General features: G+C 35.2%; 1 protein-coding gene across 1 annotated transcript in view; it reads left to right on the plus strand.

Annotated features, from left to right (window-relative positions):
- The window catches only part of ADGRV1 (adhesion G protein-coupled receptor V1), a 286177-nt gene that overhangs the window by 31980 nt on the left and 235747 nt on the right, over positions 1–18450 (plus strand). The window contains exons 12-21 of the mRNA XM_032206748.1: positions 4425–4551; positions 4640–4825; positions 6642–6822; positions 7435–7598; positions 8229–8352; positions 8734–9000; positions 11515–11641; positions 13789–14006; positions 15231–15974; positions 17074–17447. Coding sequence (XP_032062639.1) covers positions 4425–4551; positions 4640–4825; positions 6642–6822; positions 7435–7598; positions 8229–8352; positions 8734–9000; positions 11515–11641; positions 13789–14006; positions 15231–15974; positions 17074–17447 — 2512 coding nt within the window. The remainder of the gene's footprint in view (positions 1–4424; positions 4552–4639; positions 4826–6641; positions 6823–7434; positions 7599–8228; positions 8353–8733; positions 9001–11514; positions 11642–13788; positions 14007–15230; positions 15975–17073; positions 17448–18450) is intronic.

Below are 18450 nucleotides of genomic sequence, written 5' to 3' on the forward strand. Positions count from 1 at the left end.
AATCAGTAGATAATCCTGAAAAAATTGAAGAGGGGGTGAACACTGAATGCAAACAAATTGAGTAATGTTCCACAAGCAATTTCAATTCCCCTTTTTTGAGATACCCTGACAGAAAAGAAAGTCTTTTAGAGAAGTGTAGTTTAATAATGACAGCCATGTAGATTCACATTGGAAATTAAGTTTCTCATGTGTCTTTCAGAACACTCAGGTTCTGCAGAAATTCCAGATTTTGTCAAAAGTTATTAACTTCAAAGTTATTATTTATTTATTTATTTATTTATTTATTTTGTGGTTCTATTTAGTTCTTAGTAATACTGAAATTCTCATGGTACCTTAAACTTTGTCAAAGGTCTGATTTCTGCTATTTTCTTGTACTGTGTGTTTAAAAAAGTGTAAGAAACATTTTGGGGCTCCTGTTGGTTGTCCTAATTCATCTGTAGTTCTTACTATGTAATATTCTTTACATATACATGTACAATACATGATTTTTTTACTGAAAGAATTTCCCTAATGATCAGTCTTGTTGTATAAGAAATACTTTACACACTTTGAGGTTGTATTTCTTATGTCAGCATCGTAGGCATTGCCAGGGTTTATTGTCTGTATGAAACTCCATGTCCATTCATAGCCATTTTTCAGAAAAAAAAAAAAAAAAAAAAAAAAAAAAAAAAAAAAAAAGCTGAGGATAAAAACAGGGAAGTGGCTTTCCCAGTGATTGGTATCTCCTTATTCCTGGTCAAGAGTTCTTTTCACTAGCTGGAGCTGCTGGCCATGGTAAAGCCACCATGTCAAAGGAGCTGTTCTAACTTTTATAGCTGCTTCTGAATAGCCCTCTTTGTCCTGTTTCCATACTGCTGTCAGAGGAACACCTAAAGAGCTGGGTTCACACACCACGAGGGGTGAAACAGGACTGAACTGGCCCTGTGTGGTGTGAGGCAGTCTGGGAGCATCTCCTCTGTGGTGTAGGGGTGGTATATGAACGCCCCCCTCTGTTCTTCAAGGTTGGAGGTGCATGTGGCAGGGGATGGGGCTGGTGTCCTGGCAGCTCTCTGGGGGCACAGACCCTGTGTGCAGACCCGTAGCTGCTCGGGGTCAATCTGAGCTGGCTGCTGGAAGCATTATGCAGGTATTTGCTGAACACTTCACCTTGCCTGGTTTGGCCCCGTATGGACTTAGGTTTAACACATGAAGAGTACACTGAACCAAAAAGCAAGCATTTGGATTAAAAGGATAAAACTTTGGAGGATGTGAGTACGGTAATTGTATTACAATGTAATTGTTCAAAACAATAGAATTGGGATCTTTTTTTTTTTTTTTTGTATATATTCCTAGAAAAAAAGTAAATCTATGAGAATACTTTACAACAAACATTTTTAATTTAAACTTAAAATGTACCTTCATAATTTATCTTTGTTCCCTTAATTCTTTTTTTTTTTTCAATACTATTTAAAAAAAAATAAATGTTGTTGGGGATATGCATTCTATGTTATGAAAAGTTCTATGTATATGCCTTAGAGCATAGATACAAAGAGGACGACTGGGTGCACCAATCTTAGAATCACAGAACGGCTCAGGTTGGAATGGACGTTAAAGGTCATCCAGTTCCAACCCCTCTGCCATGGGCAGAGACCTACTAGATGGCACCTACTAGATCAGGTTGGCCTAGCCTCATCCAACCTGGTCTTGAACACCTCCAGGGATGGGGCAGCCACAGCTTCGTTCATTCATTGTTTGCTTAACAGCATCTTGGAGTTGAAAACCTAACCCTAGCTGCTTCTAGTAAGTTTTTGCATAGGATGTTTTATGACTTTTCGGAGTAGTAACTAACATCACTGTGCCAGGGCAGTGATAGCAGTCTGACTGATCATGGTATCAGCCAGAGAAAAAAAAAAGACCAGATAATTAATAAGAAAATAAATAAAATATCCAAGTCTTCAAAATGGGGTTTGTATGGAGAAACCACCTGAACAAAGTTATTTTTTTACCAGTTGGTGGACTGAATTTTACTGGTTGCTTCCTGACCTGAAAGCTGTCTAGGTTTAATATGTACCAAAAACTCACTTGACATAATGATTCATTTTTATTTTCTGTTGTAAATTTGTATTTATGTTATATACGTATATATACTACTTTGGTAATCTGATTAACTAAAAAATTGTTATAAATGAGGTTTGCTGTGATTTTGTGCCAAATTACTTTTCCTTGTGTACCCATCAGTACTCTTTCTGTGCTTATCTGTTTTTATCATTACTTTGTCAGACTGATGAAACACCATATCACAGAGGCACGTAGATGTATTTTCCTAATAAAGGTTTATAATCGTGGACTGCTGCTGCAGGTGTGATCACGCAGCAGTAATCAAGCTCTTTGAGGAGGGCTTGGTAGGGAACACCTTGAGTGGCTCTTGACATGCTGAATTGGTCACAGGGTCATTCCTCGTAAGTGGGAGCTGCGCACTTGCTGGCCTTTGTCAACAGGAAAATGCCAAGCAAGCAGGGCTCCTATAACATGAACATTGTAAGCTTTTGGAAAGTAAAAAGGAAGCCTTCTTTTAATTTATTTTTTCCCCTTTTTGTTTTTTTGTTGTTTTGCTTTTTGTTCTTTTATAAGATGGGTAGTATTGAAGTTTTGGTCAGTGGCATTTTTCATTCTTTCATTACTATCCCCATCCTCTTTTTTTTTTTTTTTCTCTGTGTTGACAGGGTAGAGACAGAAAGGTTTGTCGTGTTCTTTGGGTAAGTGCGGTGAACTGTTTTTTGTGCTCAGTGAATCAATGCTTTCTTTTGGAAGTGGTTGGTTTGGACAGAATCTGTCTTTATCATTTCTTCCCCTCCCTTCCCAAGAGTTACGTCTCTGCATCTCTTCATACAACGCATGCTTCCCCTTTGGTATTTTGTTTGATGGCATGGGGTTCTTGCTTGAAGGCATTTCTTTATGTAGGATCTGTGAATGATGAAAGTTATGAATGCATGGCTCAGTGTTTGATATTTGAGTGTTTCATGGAATAATGAATTAATTGTTTTAAACTGCTACAAATACAGTTTGACCCAACTAAATGACTGAACTGATTAGAGTTAGAGTAATTTTCTCTAGTCAAAGACAAGGAAAGTTATCTTGATTTAAACTAACATGCATATAATTTATATAACACAGGTTATTTTTTTCTACTGACTTTTGTTTTTTTAAACACATAACAAACATGAGCATGTTACTCTATTAAATAGGTATTACCTATTTTGCATCCTGTACCCTGTCCTAGAGACTATGCTACAACAAACAATGCTAAGTTGTTTTTGTATGTGTAGGTTCCAGTTACTTATAATGTGCTTCTGGACACAGTTCTGGGCCTGATTTCAAAAATTGGATATAATATATCACACTTCTTCATGAAATAGCGTTTGATAAAGTCTAGGTTGTAGTATAGTGAAAGCACAAAAATATGTATGATATGCAGGACCACAATTTCATTGAAAAATACAATACTGACAGGAAACATGAAAGATGCAAAGGAATCTAAGTACCTAAAACTACATGTAATAAATCATATGCAGACCATCAGTCTGGAGGTGTATTTTTTAATAGTGCTTCTGTGGAATTTTTAATATAAGAAATTTAAAATGATGTTGAAAATTACTGCTTCTGACAAATGGCAAGCAAGTAATATGCAAGGTTCATTTCTTTTATCAGATATTCCCCATTCGTGTCAGAGTAAGACCAAGATGGTGTAGCAGAAGCCCAGAGAGAGAAATCCTTTACTAAGAGGAATTTGAAGTATGCATATTTGGTCAGTGTACTTCATTCTTGCACCATTCACCATGTGCTTTAAAGGTGAGAGTAGGTCCAACATTTTGTAGTCAGATGGGGATCCTACAGGTTGTCTCCACATCTACAGAAGGCAGGCTAACACACAGCTGAGGGTGAAATCCATGGTATAGAGAGTCAAATTTCTGCCTCTGTATGTCAGTAGTAAACTTTGACAAAGAAAGCAATAATGTAAATTTATGATTTTCAGTGTAATCTCAGCATAGGTGATTTTGGAATTTCCTTTATACCTTGATCCAAATATAAAGTAGTTCTGAATTTAACTAACTTTTTTTTTTTGTTTCCCCTGTCACTATTCTGTTTCTTTTCCTGTGTGTTGTGTGCATGTGTTATCAAAACCAGATAAACAAACAACGGAGTCAATAGCTATAAAAAGTTAATCAGAAAAAAATATATTTAAAAAAAAAAAGTTACTTCAGAGGCAATAATTTTTTTTCCAATGGATAAAACATTCTGATGTTGTATCATTATTGCCTTATTTTAATCCTTGCAGGTAACTGTTGGTTTTCATAATTTATTCATAAAATTTGTCAATATCCTGATCTCCTCTGTATGCTAAACAGAATTGCAACTTGAAAAAACCTCTTACCTTCCTTTCTCAGGGTCAGTGTGGAAAATCAGATACTGAAATACGGGTTTACTACTTGTGAAATTACAATTTTGGAAAATGATGATCCCGGAGGAGTGTTTGAATTTTCTTCCTCTTCCAGAGGTCCCTACAGCATCAAGGTAGCTATCCGAGTAATGTCGCTTGAACATTACAGACAACTTAATTCTAACAGAGTGCTGGAAAAAGATGAATTTTATTTTTTTGCAGGAAGGGGAGTCTGTTGAGCTGCAGATTGTTCGCACTAGAGGAAGCCTCATCAGACAGTTTCTGCGCTACACTGTAGAACCAAGAGATAATAATGAGTTTTATGGAAGCACAGGAATTCTGGAGTTTAAGCCTGGTGAAAGAGAGATCATAATTACGCTACTGACAAGGATGGATGGGATTCCAGAGGTAAGAATTAATATTTTTCTCTCTTTAAATTGCATTCACAGACATATTTGTTTGTCACTTATTAAAATATAGATGGTTTCACCTATAAATACCAGCTATTTTTCTGTAACATTTGAAGGCTTTCTTTTTCTTAAGTATGAGAAATAGGTAGAGGAAGAGTGACTGAAAGGCCTATGAATTAGTCGAGCAGCATATGAAAGCATTTTATATCAATACAAATCAGGTCTTTTCAGCCTTGCCTGAATATTCATTTGTCTGATATCTCTATTGTTTTGTAATCCCAGAAATCTGCAGAATTTGAGGCCTGTGTCTGTTGCTTTTCTCTTTGCTTTCTGTTTTTCTGTAGCTTGTTCCCTTTCCTGTGCATCAGCCATCCTGGATTCCATCAGAAAGTTTGCAAGGGTTTGATTTTACCATATGTATGTTAACATAAATTTTAGCTGCTGTGATTCAGCATTTTTTGCTGCCTTTACATGCACATTCCTATGCTGTATTTTGCATAAGCAGTTAGTTGTGTTTTTCCAATCCTGCTAGTGAGCTGATCAAAGAGTAAGGTTCCAGAAAACCAGCTTTACAAAACATAAAGGAAGATCAATAATCTTATTGTAGGGACAGGTGGTCATCAGTCATGAGAGGGATGTAGGACCATATGATGAGGAAATCAGGGGATCACAGCACTCCATCTTAGCATAGGCTGCTGTAGAAATTCAGGTTTATTTTCCCTACATAGTCCAAAGAAAAGAGACATAAGAAGTCTGAACTCCACTACAGAAGCCAGGAACGTAAGATAAGCTAGTAAAACCTAGGCACTAGAACACCAGGTGATTTAATAATTCCATTCCCAGTTCATCGGCAGGCTGAGATAAAAGTATTTCCCTGCTTACAGCAGTATTATTAAACTAGGTAAGTCATCCTGCTGAAATGCTTAGGCAAAAACATATGAATTCTAGTGTCAGGACTAAAAAATAAGGTCCTTTTATACTCTTTTATCTCCAAGAGTGGCCAAAAGCCACATACATGAGCAAGACATATATAATCACTTTCCTCCAGAATGCCATCCCAGCCTCCAATGGTGGGCAGTCCAAGGATGTCTGGAGTAATGGATGGTATCTTTGTGTGTCTTCAGATTTTCTTTCTGTTAATTGAAGCAGTTGAGCTTTGAACGCAGATAAGGTTTTAGCATCCATGACATTCTGTAGTACTGAACACCATTCTTTAATTGAATTGTATGTAAAGAACCAGTTCATGTGTGTTTCTTTACTGCTGACCACCAGCCAGTTTCACTGAGTTCTCCCCAGTGTAGAGTAATTCTCTTTTCTAGGTAGATAAATGCAATAATTTTTTTAATGTTCTCTGATGCTTTTTTGAGAGTGCCATGTCCCATTAGATTAATAAAGCCAGTTGATCTATTATTTCTAAATTAGCATGCTTTCCATGGTTTAAAAATCTTTGCTTTACCTGTTACAAAGCCAGAAATGTTAAGAAGTTTTGGAGGAAAGAAAATTTACATTTCAGAGTGTGTTACAGACATTACTTGTGAAATTATGTGATTCTAAATTAAGTACACAGAATAAGTCCTTTCTTGTAATAATAACAGACTTTTGGAGAAACTGATGCTTTTAGAGATAGAAAGTTCTAACAATTTCCTTTATTTGATGGCATTATACAAACACTTATTGCACGTAGAATGTGTGTGATTTCATTTTAAGTTTGTATCCCTTTCTGCCTGATGGGGGACTGTGGACTATAGACCATTTTGTTTTTGATGTGGATGTTGAATACGTATTTTTATTCTGATTGAGTTTCCCTCTTCTAGCTGGATGAGGTATATTCTGTGGTACTTAGTGGCTACAGTGAAATGCCAGGCAAGGTGGGGAATGCCACAACGGTCAATATAACCATTCTGAAGAATGATGATCCACATGGTATCATTCAGTTTCTACCTTATGAACTAACAGTAACAATAAGTGAAAGCAAAGGAGAAGACATCCATACTGGTAATTCCTTTTTATTAGAGTTACTTCTTTATCTGCTGTCTGCTTCTGCAAGTCTTATTTTCCCTGTTCTAGGATAACAGAAGTCTAGGAGACTTCTTACTAAAATCTCCACTCAGGACTTTGCAGAGTGGTACAATGCTAAGCAAGATGAGCAGCGGAGAGTGAAGTGGAGAAGTAAGGGTGTGGAAAAACAGAGGGATTAACTGAGTAAAAAGAATTGCTAGAGAATTTCCCAGACAGGAGGGATGGAGTACTGATGTATGTGCGAAGTGCAACGTGGAGGTAGTAGCTCTGTTTGTGGAGAATGAAGAATGGGGTGTTATATAAGAGAAACATAGAGTTAAATGGGTGATTTTAATTGATCTAGTTCTATTCAGTCATCAATTACTTTTACGGGCAAGAACTAACATGAAACTAACGCATTTTGAACTGCTTTATTAATCTGTCTTTGTATGTCCTTTTCTGTGGCACTCCAACATGTGACTGGTTTCATAGGAAGTGAAATTGGTTATTATTTTATTTCCTTTTTCCCAGTTTCAGATGCTTCAGATATTCCTTTTTGATTTCTGTTGCTCTGAATATGCACACTGACTCTATGTTTATATTTTCTAGCTGTTTACAGAGTTGTAAGAAACCAAGGAAACTACGGAAATGTTAGTGTGTCTTGGGTTGTTGATCCAGCATGCACCAACGACGTCTATCCAGAGCAAGGGATTATTTTATTTGATAATCTGGAGTTTTCAAAAAATATCACAATTTACTCACTGCCAGATGAGGTAAACACTTTCACAGTGTTTTAGGGTGAGAATATGGGAAAAAGAGTGCTAAAACATTAGAACATAAGGAGAAAAAAGGAATGTATGTTTCTCAAGAACCTAATAACTTGTAGGAAATGCCAAAATACTTGGGTAGAACTGAGATAATTTCAGCAAACAATAGACAAATTTCAGGAGCTGTACATACTTCTAAACCAAAAAGTTAGAAGCTGAAGTAATTGTACTGTGGTAAAGTTGTAGGAAAGTTTATTTGACTGAAACGTATATTGATAACTGGAATTCTAATTTCAATCCTAATCTTACATGCTGATAAATTTGAAGTGATATAAAGAAGATTACACCTAATGATAAATAAATAAAGCTGTTAACCTACATGTATCAGAAACATGAAACAAGAAGGTAACTTTTGGGTCATCTGTACAACATAAAGAGGAACGGACTTATTTACAAAGACTGCTGATGAATGATGATTTCTGTATAACTGTATGAACTGTCATCCCTCTTGAAACACGTAAGGACTGACAAATAAAAACAACACTCAGAAATCTCTGGTTTATTAATCCCCCTAACTTTTCATTCTAAATTCTTCAGTGTTTTGTATGCTAGAAATAATTGTCTTAATACTTTCAGGTACCTGAAGAGGAGGAAGTATTCACCATCAGTTTATTCAATGCTACCGGTGGAGCCAGGCTGGGAAATGTAACCACTGCCTTTTTACAAATAACAAAGAATGATGATCCCATTTATTTTGCAGGTTAGATATTATTGTTCATAAATGTGGAATACATACACCACCTAAAATGGATTTTTCTTCACAAACCAGATCATTGAGAAATCCTAATCCCAAAAGAGCAAGTGCAAAATTTCCCCAAACTATTTTTTTTTTTAATTTATATTTGTTTCCTTCAGAACCTTCCGATTTTTTTTTGTGTGTGTCATTTTTCTCTTTGTTGATGTTGAGATCAGTTAAGAGGCAAGGTACAAAATGTTCCCTTGTACCTGAATTATTTCCTTACCTTTATCACATACAGCTTATTGCTTCATTTAAAAGGAAGATCCTATTAGAGAGAATTAAGAAAATAGAGCAAATGCAAGGGTTTGAACTCAGGCAGATTTGTTGCTTTTGTATTTTCAGAACCTGTGACAGTGAGTGTTCAAGAAGGAAGTGTTGCAAACTTTACAGTCCTAAGGAATGGATCTGCTGATGTTGCTGTTGTTGTCCAGTATGTTACTGTTAATGGAGATGCAACAGCTGAAGAGGGAGACTTTGTTCCCAGTGGAAAGAACAGTGTCATTTTGTTTGATGTTGGAGAAAGAGAGCAGAATTTATCTGTGTATATCAATGACGATGATATCCCTGAAACTGATGAAACATTTTATCTTATCCTTTTCAATTCTACAGGTAAGTCTTTTATTTTTTTTAATTTTTTTATTTTTTGGCTTTTTTTTTTTTTTTGTGGCATTTTTTTGCTATCTTGGTCTTATCATAAAGCAATATTTAAAAATACTGTTTGCTTCAAGATTTTTATACAATAAATGTAGACAGTGTGTTTGCATTTTCAGCCTAAATTATTTTATTGGAAACAAAAATCAAATGATACAGTTGATACCTTGCCTGCAAAAACAACTGGAGTGAAAGTCCCTTCTCAAATATAAATGCTCCAAATTAGATGGACTTAAATACAAAAACACAAAGAACACAAAGCAAAAAAACAAACAAACAAACAATCAAAAAAATTTAGTACCCAATAGTCTTAGGGAAAGAGGTATTCTTTTAGTTTGTTTTTTTTCATGCTCCAGTGTGTATTACGAAACTACATGATTTTTGTAAAAACAAACAGAACTGCCATGTTTTGGAGGAAGGGTATGTAATTGCTTTGTTTTTGTTTTTGTTTTTGTTTTTTTTTGTTTGTTTGTTTGTTTGTTTGTTTTTTTGTGGTAGTGAAAAGTATGCATACATTTTTTTCACTCTGAGACTATAATTTTAAAAGGCTTGATTTGCAGAAAAATATATGTAACAACTTACACAAGGGGCCACCTCTAAAGAAAGGATTTATTACCTTAGATATAACATTATTTATTTATTTATTTATTTATTTATTTTTCAAAGTTTACACTTAACAAGGAATGACCGAAATTATTCAGCCCATTCCTCACGTTTTTGAAATACATATCTTATGGAATAAATTATCACTGTTACATAATATTCATGAGAAAACAAAATTGAAGTATAAGAAATACATAATTTTTCCAGAGCCCTAAGTCTTTAATAAAGACCCTCCCCACACCTAGCTCGAAGAAAACTCATGGTGTTATGGGAGTTATTTGCAATTGTATTAGCAAATTTTAATTTACTGCCCTTCATTTTTTACTGTTCTCTAGTTAACAGGTAATAACAGGCTCTGAACCTACTGCAAATCTTTGCAATGCAAAGCATAGCTGTATTGAATCAGCCATCAAAACTTGAGGGACTGTAATTTAATAAAGCAAAGAAAGATGATGGCAATTAATCATCAGACTATACCTTCAGATTGTGTGACAGGCTCTCAAAGTACCTACCAGGGATTCAGTTCAAGATTAACCTAAAATTAGATTTCTTCATCTATAAGCACACTAAGCATCTTAGTTCTCATTGCAGTCTCTGATGGTCTTAGTCTTTAGCAGTCAATAAGACTAAAGTGATTGAGGTCACGCTACAGTGGACACCCTGTGGCTGGCCTGTGAGTTGCTCACAAGGCAGCATTGATCTTGGGGTAAATCCTTCCCTGAACACTGGTAGCAGGCAGCCAGAGGCTGACAGAGAAAGCAGTAATTTGAGTATAAGGCAGCTAAGCTATTTCCCAAGGTCGGCTGGTATTCACTGTAGTGCCCAGGTCTCTTATAAAATATCAGACTAGGGAAAGGATTAGACAAAACCATTTTTCTTCCTTCATAAGTTTTCTCTTTTGTGGTCTCTTTCTACTTTAATAACTTGCTTCAGGATCTACTGGTAGCTCCCAATACTACCCCATTGGGAACATACCACGGCTTTTCTCCTAGCACATGGGGAATGGGTATCCGTAGTCTCCCTTTTCCTCTAAAATGAGTATCATATCATTTTACAGCCATTCTAGAATCACTAAGAATACAGGATATTTCTATACATATTTCCTGAAAGCAAAAGTTGGTTTTCTATCTATGATTGGTTACATACAGTGGCCTTGACTGTTCCGAAAATTGTGTTGGGACTGTTGTTCCTGAGAGAAAATATGAATAGAGGTATATGAAGTTAGAGGAATAAGCACATTGTTTAACATGGAACAAAATTTAGTCTGGCACTTTCAAAGAAGATAAAAAATGGCATGGGTGTGGAAACATTATGTTCTTCTACGGACAATGGAATGGAGTTAACATCCTTTAATATTTACCTGTACTAATATGCACACTGAAATCCTGCTAGCTTCCCGTCTACTTCATAAGAATCTTATGGTTCTTCCTTTTAGATATTCTTTGATATGGGTGTGAATAAACTCTTAGACATTGCTCATAGCTTGTATTTAGTTTAAAGGCAATACTTTTCCTCTAGGTCTATAGAAGGTGTGGGGTCTTTGAATACCTTATTCTTTTATTCTATACTTCTGAATATCTTATCTTCTTCGCATAACAACTACATGCAAGGATAATGTGCAGTAAGAATCACATCTTCTCAGTTTATGTTATTTTTCCTGAAAATCTTATGTGTTGCTCTCTGGATGCTACACTACTTAAATACTTTTACTCTGATTTGCCTCCTGCTGAATACCTCAAATACTGTTTTTCACTGACTTTGTCCTTTTCTTTGTATAAAATCAATTGACGTGAGTAGAAAACATAACTGGATTTAGAGTTACCTATATTTCTGATTCCAATTTTAATAAAATAATTGCCCTCTTTTTAGGGGACACAGTTATCTTTAAGGCTGGAATGGCAACAGTTATTATTGAAGCAAATGATGATCCTAATGGAATTTTCTCTTTGGAACCTTTAGAGAAGCCTGTTGAAGAAGGCAAAAGTAACATTTTTTGGTAAGTAACTTTTAAACAATATCTTTGCACTCTTTTGGAACAGGTGTATGTGGTACTTTATAAACAGCACTTTGACTAAATCAAATGCACAAGTGTGCATTAATAGAAGTGCACTATAGAAAATCAGATTTACAAAATATTGGACTAAATGATTTGTAATGTGTGGAAGACATCACCTATAATACTATAGAGTAGACAGTAAATACTAAAAAGTGCACAGAAACTCATGCTGAAATGTAACTAAATACGACTTTAGTATTGATGTCTCAGGAACCTGTAGATACAGAAAAATCTGAATGATTCAGTAGAATAGAACCTAGGCTGACAGAAAAATAATAAAAATAATTAAAAAACAACAACAACAACAACAACAACAACAACAAACTCAACCAGTAGCTAAATAAGACTGTGTGGTACTAGGTGGCTTTTTGTACCCATCTTTGAAATTTTCAACTGCAAACTACTGTATTCTGTCTTTCTGTTTTTGTATTTTTATTTTTTTTTTTTACTTTTATCTGTTAATTACAGATTGAAATCTATACTTAAAGTCCAGATGTGACACTCTTCATTAGTCTGACCTTTGAAAGTATTTTCCTTTGTGCCACCATGATATATTCAAGAATGAGCAGGGTTAAAAACTGAATGCACTTAGCATCTCATCTTGTTAAATTCATTTCATAAATTTACTATGGGATTTTAATTGGATGAAAAAATGATTTTTCATTAAGAAATCTTGAGATGGGCTGTAAAGCGAAGTTAGGTCACATTAAACATGATAGTGCAAATAGTTAGGGAAGAGGTTTGTCATGCATTTAAAAAATCATGCTTTATTTTTTTGTTTGTTTTAAAGCCTTGGAACAGATGTTTATGGCTGTGAATTGGTTCTTTATGCCTGTGTTAATACACCTGAAAAATGAATAGTCTCAAGAAATGAGGATATTAAGTTCATTGTGTGTGTGTTGTTGTGTCATTCATTGTTTTGGGCTTTGTTGGTTTTTTTTTTTGTCCTTTATAGTCTAATCTGTAGGATAATTTCTGTGGATTTGGTGGTGTTAAGAATAGTGATTTGATGTAAACATGCTTATATACAGGTGCTTTATGGAATTATAGGATACCAAGACCTCCAACATCTGAGGAACCTGCTCAGTCATCATGGATAAAATATATTTACTAGAGATGTGTCTCTTCCATACTGTCACTTCTTTGACAGTTGTGTAGCATATAAAAAAGTGGTCAAAGTAGCATGTAACCAAACCACCAAAACCACAGAGGTTTTAAGGAGGTAATTGGAGTTAGTGCAGCAGTGCTACACAGCTGGGATAGAGCACACAAAACGCCACAAAAGAAAAACCTTTGGAAGCAGAAACAACATAAATGTGTTGCTGTGGCTGGATTAGTTTAGCTGAAATAATTCTTCAACCTGATATAATCTATATGTATGGCATTTTATGTCACCATGCAAACTAACAGAAGCAAACTTCCTGTATGTAAAGCGCACTCTTAATAAAGACACTGTATGGGTCACTTTTTATTTGTAGTGCCCTTTTGAAATTAGTGAAATCGTGTTAGCAGATAGCTACCAAAAAAAAAAAAAAATCATTTTCATTTACTATGTTCTTAATTACAAATAACAGTAGATTACTGAAAGCCGTAGAATATAATTCTAATTTAATACAAGTGTAAGTAAAAGTTTAAGTAGACTTGATGACTGGAAGGAGAAACATTTGTGGTTGATGATTCTCTTTCCTGTCTAAGGGTGTTCAAGTATATTAATTTTTAATGTTAACTTCCTGAACTATTTTACATTCATATTTTTAACTTAGAATCACAAGACACAGTGATGTGTAGCTTCACAGTAGTATTTTGCATGGATCTGCATATGCTACTTCTATTCCCTAAAGTACATATTCTGGGAGTAGAATTGTACTGCAAAAGTAGTTGCCTATAAAAGGAAGACTTCATCGAACAATGTAGTATATTATTAGTATTTTACTTCTTACATAGTATATTACTTCTTAACTACATAGTATATTACTTCTTACTGTAAGGAAGATGAGAGTAAAAGAGGTCTCCACATTTTCCTTTTCTCCTGAATGCTGATACATGCCTCTCATGAGGACTCTCATTATTTCTGTGTCACTGAACAGGATTTTGAGACACAGAGGACACTTCGGCAATGTTTCTTTGACCTGGCAGTTGTTTGATAATAACTCTGCGCTGAGGCCAGGAGAAGAATTCTATGAAACTTATGGGACTGTGTGCTTCATGGATGGTGAAAGATCGAAGCCAATAACACTACGTGCCATTTCAGATAGAATTCCTGAATTCAATGAATTTTACACTCTAAAGTTGGTGAATGCTTCAGGTATTGTCTTCCATACCACCATTTCCTTCATATCTGGTAGAAAAGAGTTATGTTTAATCAATCAGAAAGAAACCAACACTGGAAAGAGCATTACTTTGAATCGTGTCTTGATACCCTATACTTTTCTGGTAAGGTTTTAGGTTTTATTTTTTTTTTAATCTTGATTTCCATATATAGGGAGAGTTAGTTCCCAAATTGCTGTTAAACACATTTTGGTGATCTGAACTTTAAAAGGGATACCTCTTGGTTTTTGAAATGAAACTTCTTAAAGTTCAGAAGTTTCATTTCAAAAACCAAGAGATCTGAATTTCAGATGCATAGCTCTCCATGCACAAAATATAAAACAAAGATACTAACAAAGAAATAACAAAGTTCTTAAAGGTTATGTGTGTCTCCCATAATAGAGGTTGCTTTTTTTTTGTTTATTTCCCTAGAGGAGGTAAAATACTTGTAGTTACCACTTCACGTGACTTAAATTACAACTTTAAATTGCTACTGACACATTTCCTAATCTGGATTAATTCCACTTTAGTACTATTCTTGGTCTTCTGTTCCCTGATGCAAGTGCATATGTGCATTGGCCTTTCCTATAAGTGAAGTCCATACAGATGTACAAAAGATTTCCTGCTTATAATAGGTAGATTGCTGTTCACTTTGAACACAGAGATTATACATTCACAACATGATCTTCATATCATGAATTATTACTGTGCAAAGATAGATGACTAACACCAGGACTGGGCAGCAGTTTTAATACACAACTGCTTACTGTTTTTACAAGGTGTATGTATTTCTGTATCAGAGGCAACAGGCAAGATTTTGCCATTCCTGTAAGTCTTAGAGTAATACAAATTATTGAATTTGAATTGAATTTGGCCCCCATGCTTATCAAACGAATCAAAGGTAACCTACCTCATTGGCTAATTAAGAAAAGATGGACCTTGTCATGTTTTACCTGAAAGACATCTGTGTGTTTTGCAGCTGAAAAATAGTACGTGGATTTCTTTTCCACTGAAATTACATCAGCACAGTGTTTTAAGGATAATACAATTAAACTATGTAATTTTCAAGTTAGTTCATTTGCTATAAGTCCAGGGGATCTTAAAGGAAGATTTGAGTCTTTTTAGAAACTTGTTTTATTATAAAAAAAAAAAAGTACTTTGAAACTTTTTTTCTGATCATGTTGTTTAATCGTTAACTTTTACTCTAACTTCTATTACTTAGGTGGGTCTCCTGGTCCCGGTGGTCAGTTATCTGAAACCAGTCTTACTGTAACTGTCATGATCCCTTTCAATGATGACCCTTTCGGAGTGTTTGTTATAGATCCAGAGAGCCAAGAGAGAGAGATAGTGGAAGATACTCTTTCTGAAGATGACCTTTCCTATATTACGGACTTCACCATATGGAGACAGCAAGGCACCTTTGGTGTTGTCCGACTAGGTTGGGAAATACTGTCTAGTACCTTCCAAACCGGACTGCCATCAATGGTAGATTTCTTGTTGCTTGGATCATTCCCAAGCTCAGTACAATCACAGCCCCACATGAGGCGCCATCACAGTGGAACAGACGCTCTGTATTTCAGTGGAAAAGAGGATGCATTTGGCATTATCGGTCCTGAATACCCATACAATGGAAATAATGCAGTAACCAATTTTACATTTTCAGCGTGGCTAATTCCTAATGTCAGTACAGATGGCTATATCATTGAAAAGGATAACGATAACGGGACTTTATATTACGCTGTGAAAATTCAGACAAATGATTCTCATGTTTCTGTAGTGCTTCATTATACAGCATTAGGGTCCAATATGACATATATGGCTAAAACATCAGTCATGAAATACCTGGATGAGAATACTTGGCTTCACCTTCTGATTACTCTGGATGAAAGTATAATTGAATTTTACATTGATGGAATTCAAGTTCTGGGAGGAATGAAGAGTCTAAAAGGAGAAGCGATTCTTGATGGTGAGCCTTCACTATTTTTCTCTGTATATAAAGCTCTGAAATGCATAGTCTAGCCACTTCAAAGGTGGAAGCAATACACTGAAATGATTATATCTGTCAAGTTAATTGAAAGGAATGGATAAGAATTCTTTGAGGATTTTCAGGAAGCCTATGGGAATTATGTGTGAAAGTTCTAAAAAATTCAAACTGCTGCAAAGTTGAGTAAAAATAGAGGACTATTAATTGTATGATGCACTATTTTATTTCTGCTTTTAAAATTCCAGGTGGAAGTTTAAGAAATCAATTTTTCCATTTGTACAAAGAATAGTACTTCTGCAGTTAGTAATTTCCATCACACTTGCAGTACTGTAGCTGAGCTGAGAAAGGTGTTTTTTTTTTGTTTTTTTTTTTTTCCCCTTGGTTTCTAGAACAAATATATGTGAAATGCAATAATGCTTTTATTGCTAGAAGGATATGTCTGTGCTGTAAATTTTCTGTGCTGTAAATTTTCTTTATTAGTGGAGATGGCATATGCTCTGTCTGGGGATAACACAATAGTTAGGCAAGTATGCCATCTCTCTCCATTGAATGTTGGTTAATACACAGTGGTGTGCATAGCAGCCCAGTTTTTCTAAGCATCCTCCACTTTGTGCCCTGGGACTTTTATCAGTTCCTGTGGTTGCTCATCTCTAGCACTGCCACTCAGTGACATATGTATGACAATACACTGAAGAGCACAGCTTTTGTTTGTTTGTTTGTTTGTTTGTTTTCTTTTGTTTTCTGAAAAGCAACTGAAAACAGCTGATGTGTGTGTTTTAGCACAAGAGAATAGCATAACATGGTACAGAATAGGATAGAGTAGGAATGAATATGAGGCTAGAACTAACAGGATGAAAAGCTTGGACAGCATAGGATGGAATTGTTTGGCCTGTGAGGACTTACCTGTTACACTGAGATGAGGCTCCTGATCCTCCTGATTTTGGATCTCAAGATCAATATGATTCCTAATCCAGGGACAATGAACAGTTTACCATTGCTTTTTAAGCAAAACAGGTAGTCAACTGCTGACTATTTCATATAAATACAATAACATGAGAAAATATTATCATTTCCTTCTCAGGTCCAGGAATAGTAAGAATTGGAGCAGGAATCAACGGCAGCAGTAGATACACAGGGTTAATGCAGGATGTAAGGCTTTATGAGCGTAAGTTGACACGAGCAGAGATCTATGAACTTCATGCAACTCCTGCAAAAAGTGATGTCCACCCTGTCTCTGGGTATTTGGAGTATCGGCAAGGAGAGACCAATAAATCATTCATTGTGTCTGCAAAGGATGACAAGGAGGAAGAAGGAGAAGAATTATTCATACTAAAGCTCATTTCTGTGCGTGGTGGAGCTCGAATTTCACAAGAAAACACCACAGCAAGATTAAGGATACAGAAAAGTGATAATGCTAATGGTTTATTTGGCTTCACTGGAGCATGTATCCCTGAGGTAAGGTAGTCATAATAGAAATTGTAGGTGACATTTCAGGCACAGAAAGCTAAATGGCAGGACCAAGTGACCTGAACAAAGCCTTGATTTTGCAGTGTTTGCTCTTGTGGTTAAGCAAAGTTTTCCTAGGATTTGGAGATGCATATGTTCTGTTAACACAACCTTAGTTCCACTGGGATTTACTGTATAGTTTCAAAAATAAAAATAAAAATGCTTTTGTTAAGAAAATTTAGTTTACTATATAAACTGAAGGCTAAGACTTTTTTTTTTTTCTAGAAGAATATTTTACCTTCACTTCTGTTACATTTGATACTGAGTTACCAGTTAAAAGTAAGATTTAATTCTCTTTTTTTTTTTTTTGGAGAATGGATTATTGTGAAGATTTTTATTTTAGTTTTCTGTGTCACATGATGTGTTTGAGACAATTTTGCTAGAGATCATGCAATGACAGTGTTATGGATTTTTCCACCTTCATTTGCTGTCATAAACTAAGTTATAATTTACATATGTTTGACGTTAATTGGTTGATTTAGTAGTGTTGTTTTTTTGTTGTTTTACTTTTAACAGATGAAATCTTATTTCAGCGGTATCCATTCTATATGCAGAGTGTACACTTGCTACTTTTTGAGGAAGCTTGAAATAAACATAAATCATTCTTTACTTCTTTAATCAATTATAAGGGGGAATAACATGATAGCTATCTCTATTGGTATTGGATTATTTTGTAGAAAAAAAAAATCCAATATAGTTTTAATTTGGGAACTCTTACAAGCTTTAATTACATTCGTTTTTAATCAAAGTGCTTATGATGTTTTTAAAATAACTATCTTGCCTGAGTGATAACTAGTTTTCAGTTTGGTTCAGTTTGCTTTTTATGTGCCAACCATATGCTATGATACTAGATTCCTTCAGGTTCAAGTGCCTCTGATACACTGTGATGCCACAGATCATCAGCCAACCATGAAGAAAAATTAAAAATTTATATGGCATGTTAATTGTTTTG

Source organism: Aythya fuligula, chromosome Z (genome assembly GCF_009819795.1).
Source record: "Aythya fuligula isolate bAytFul2 chromosome Z, bAytFul2.pri, whole genome shotgun sequence".
Taxonomy (NCBI): domain Eukaryota; kingdom Metazoa; phylum Chordata; class Aves; order Anseriformes; family Anatidae; genus Aythya; species Aythya fuligula.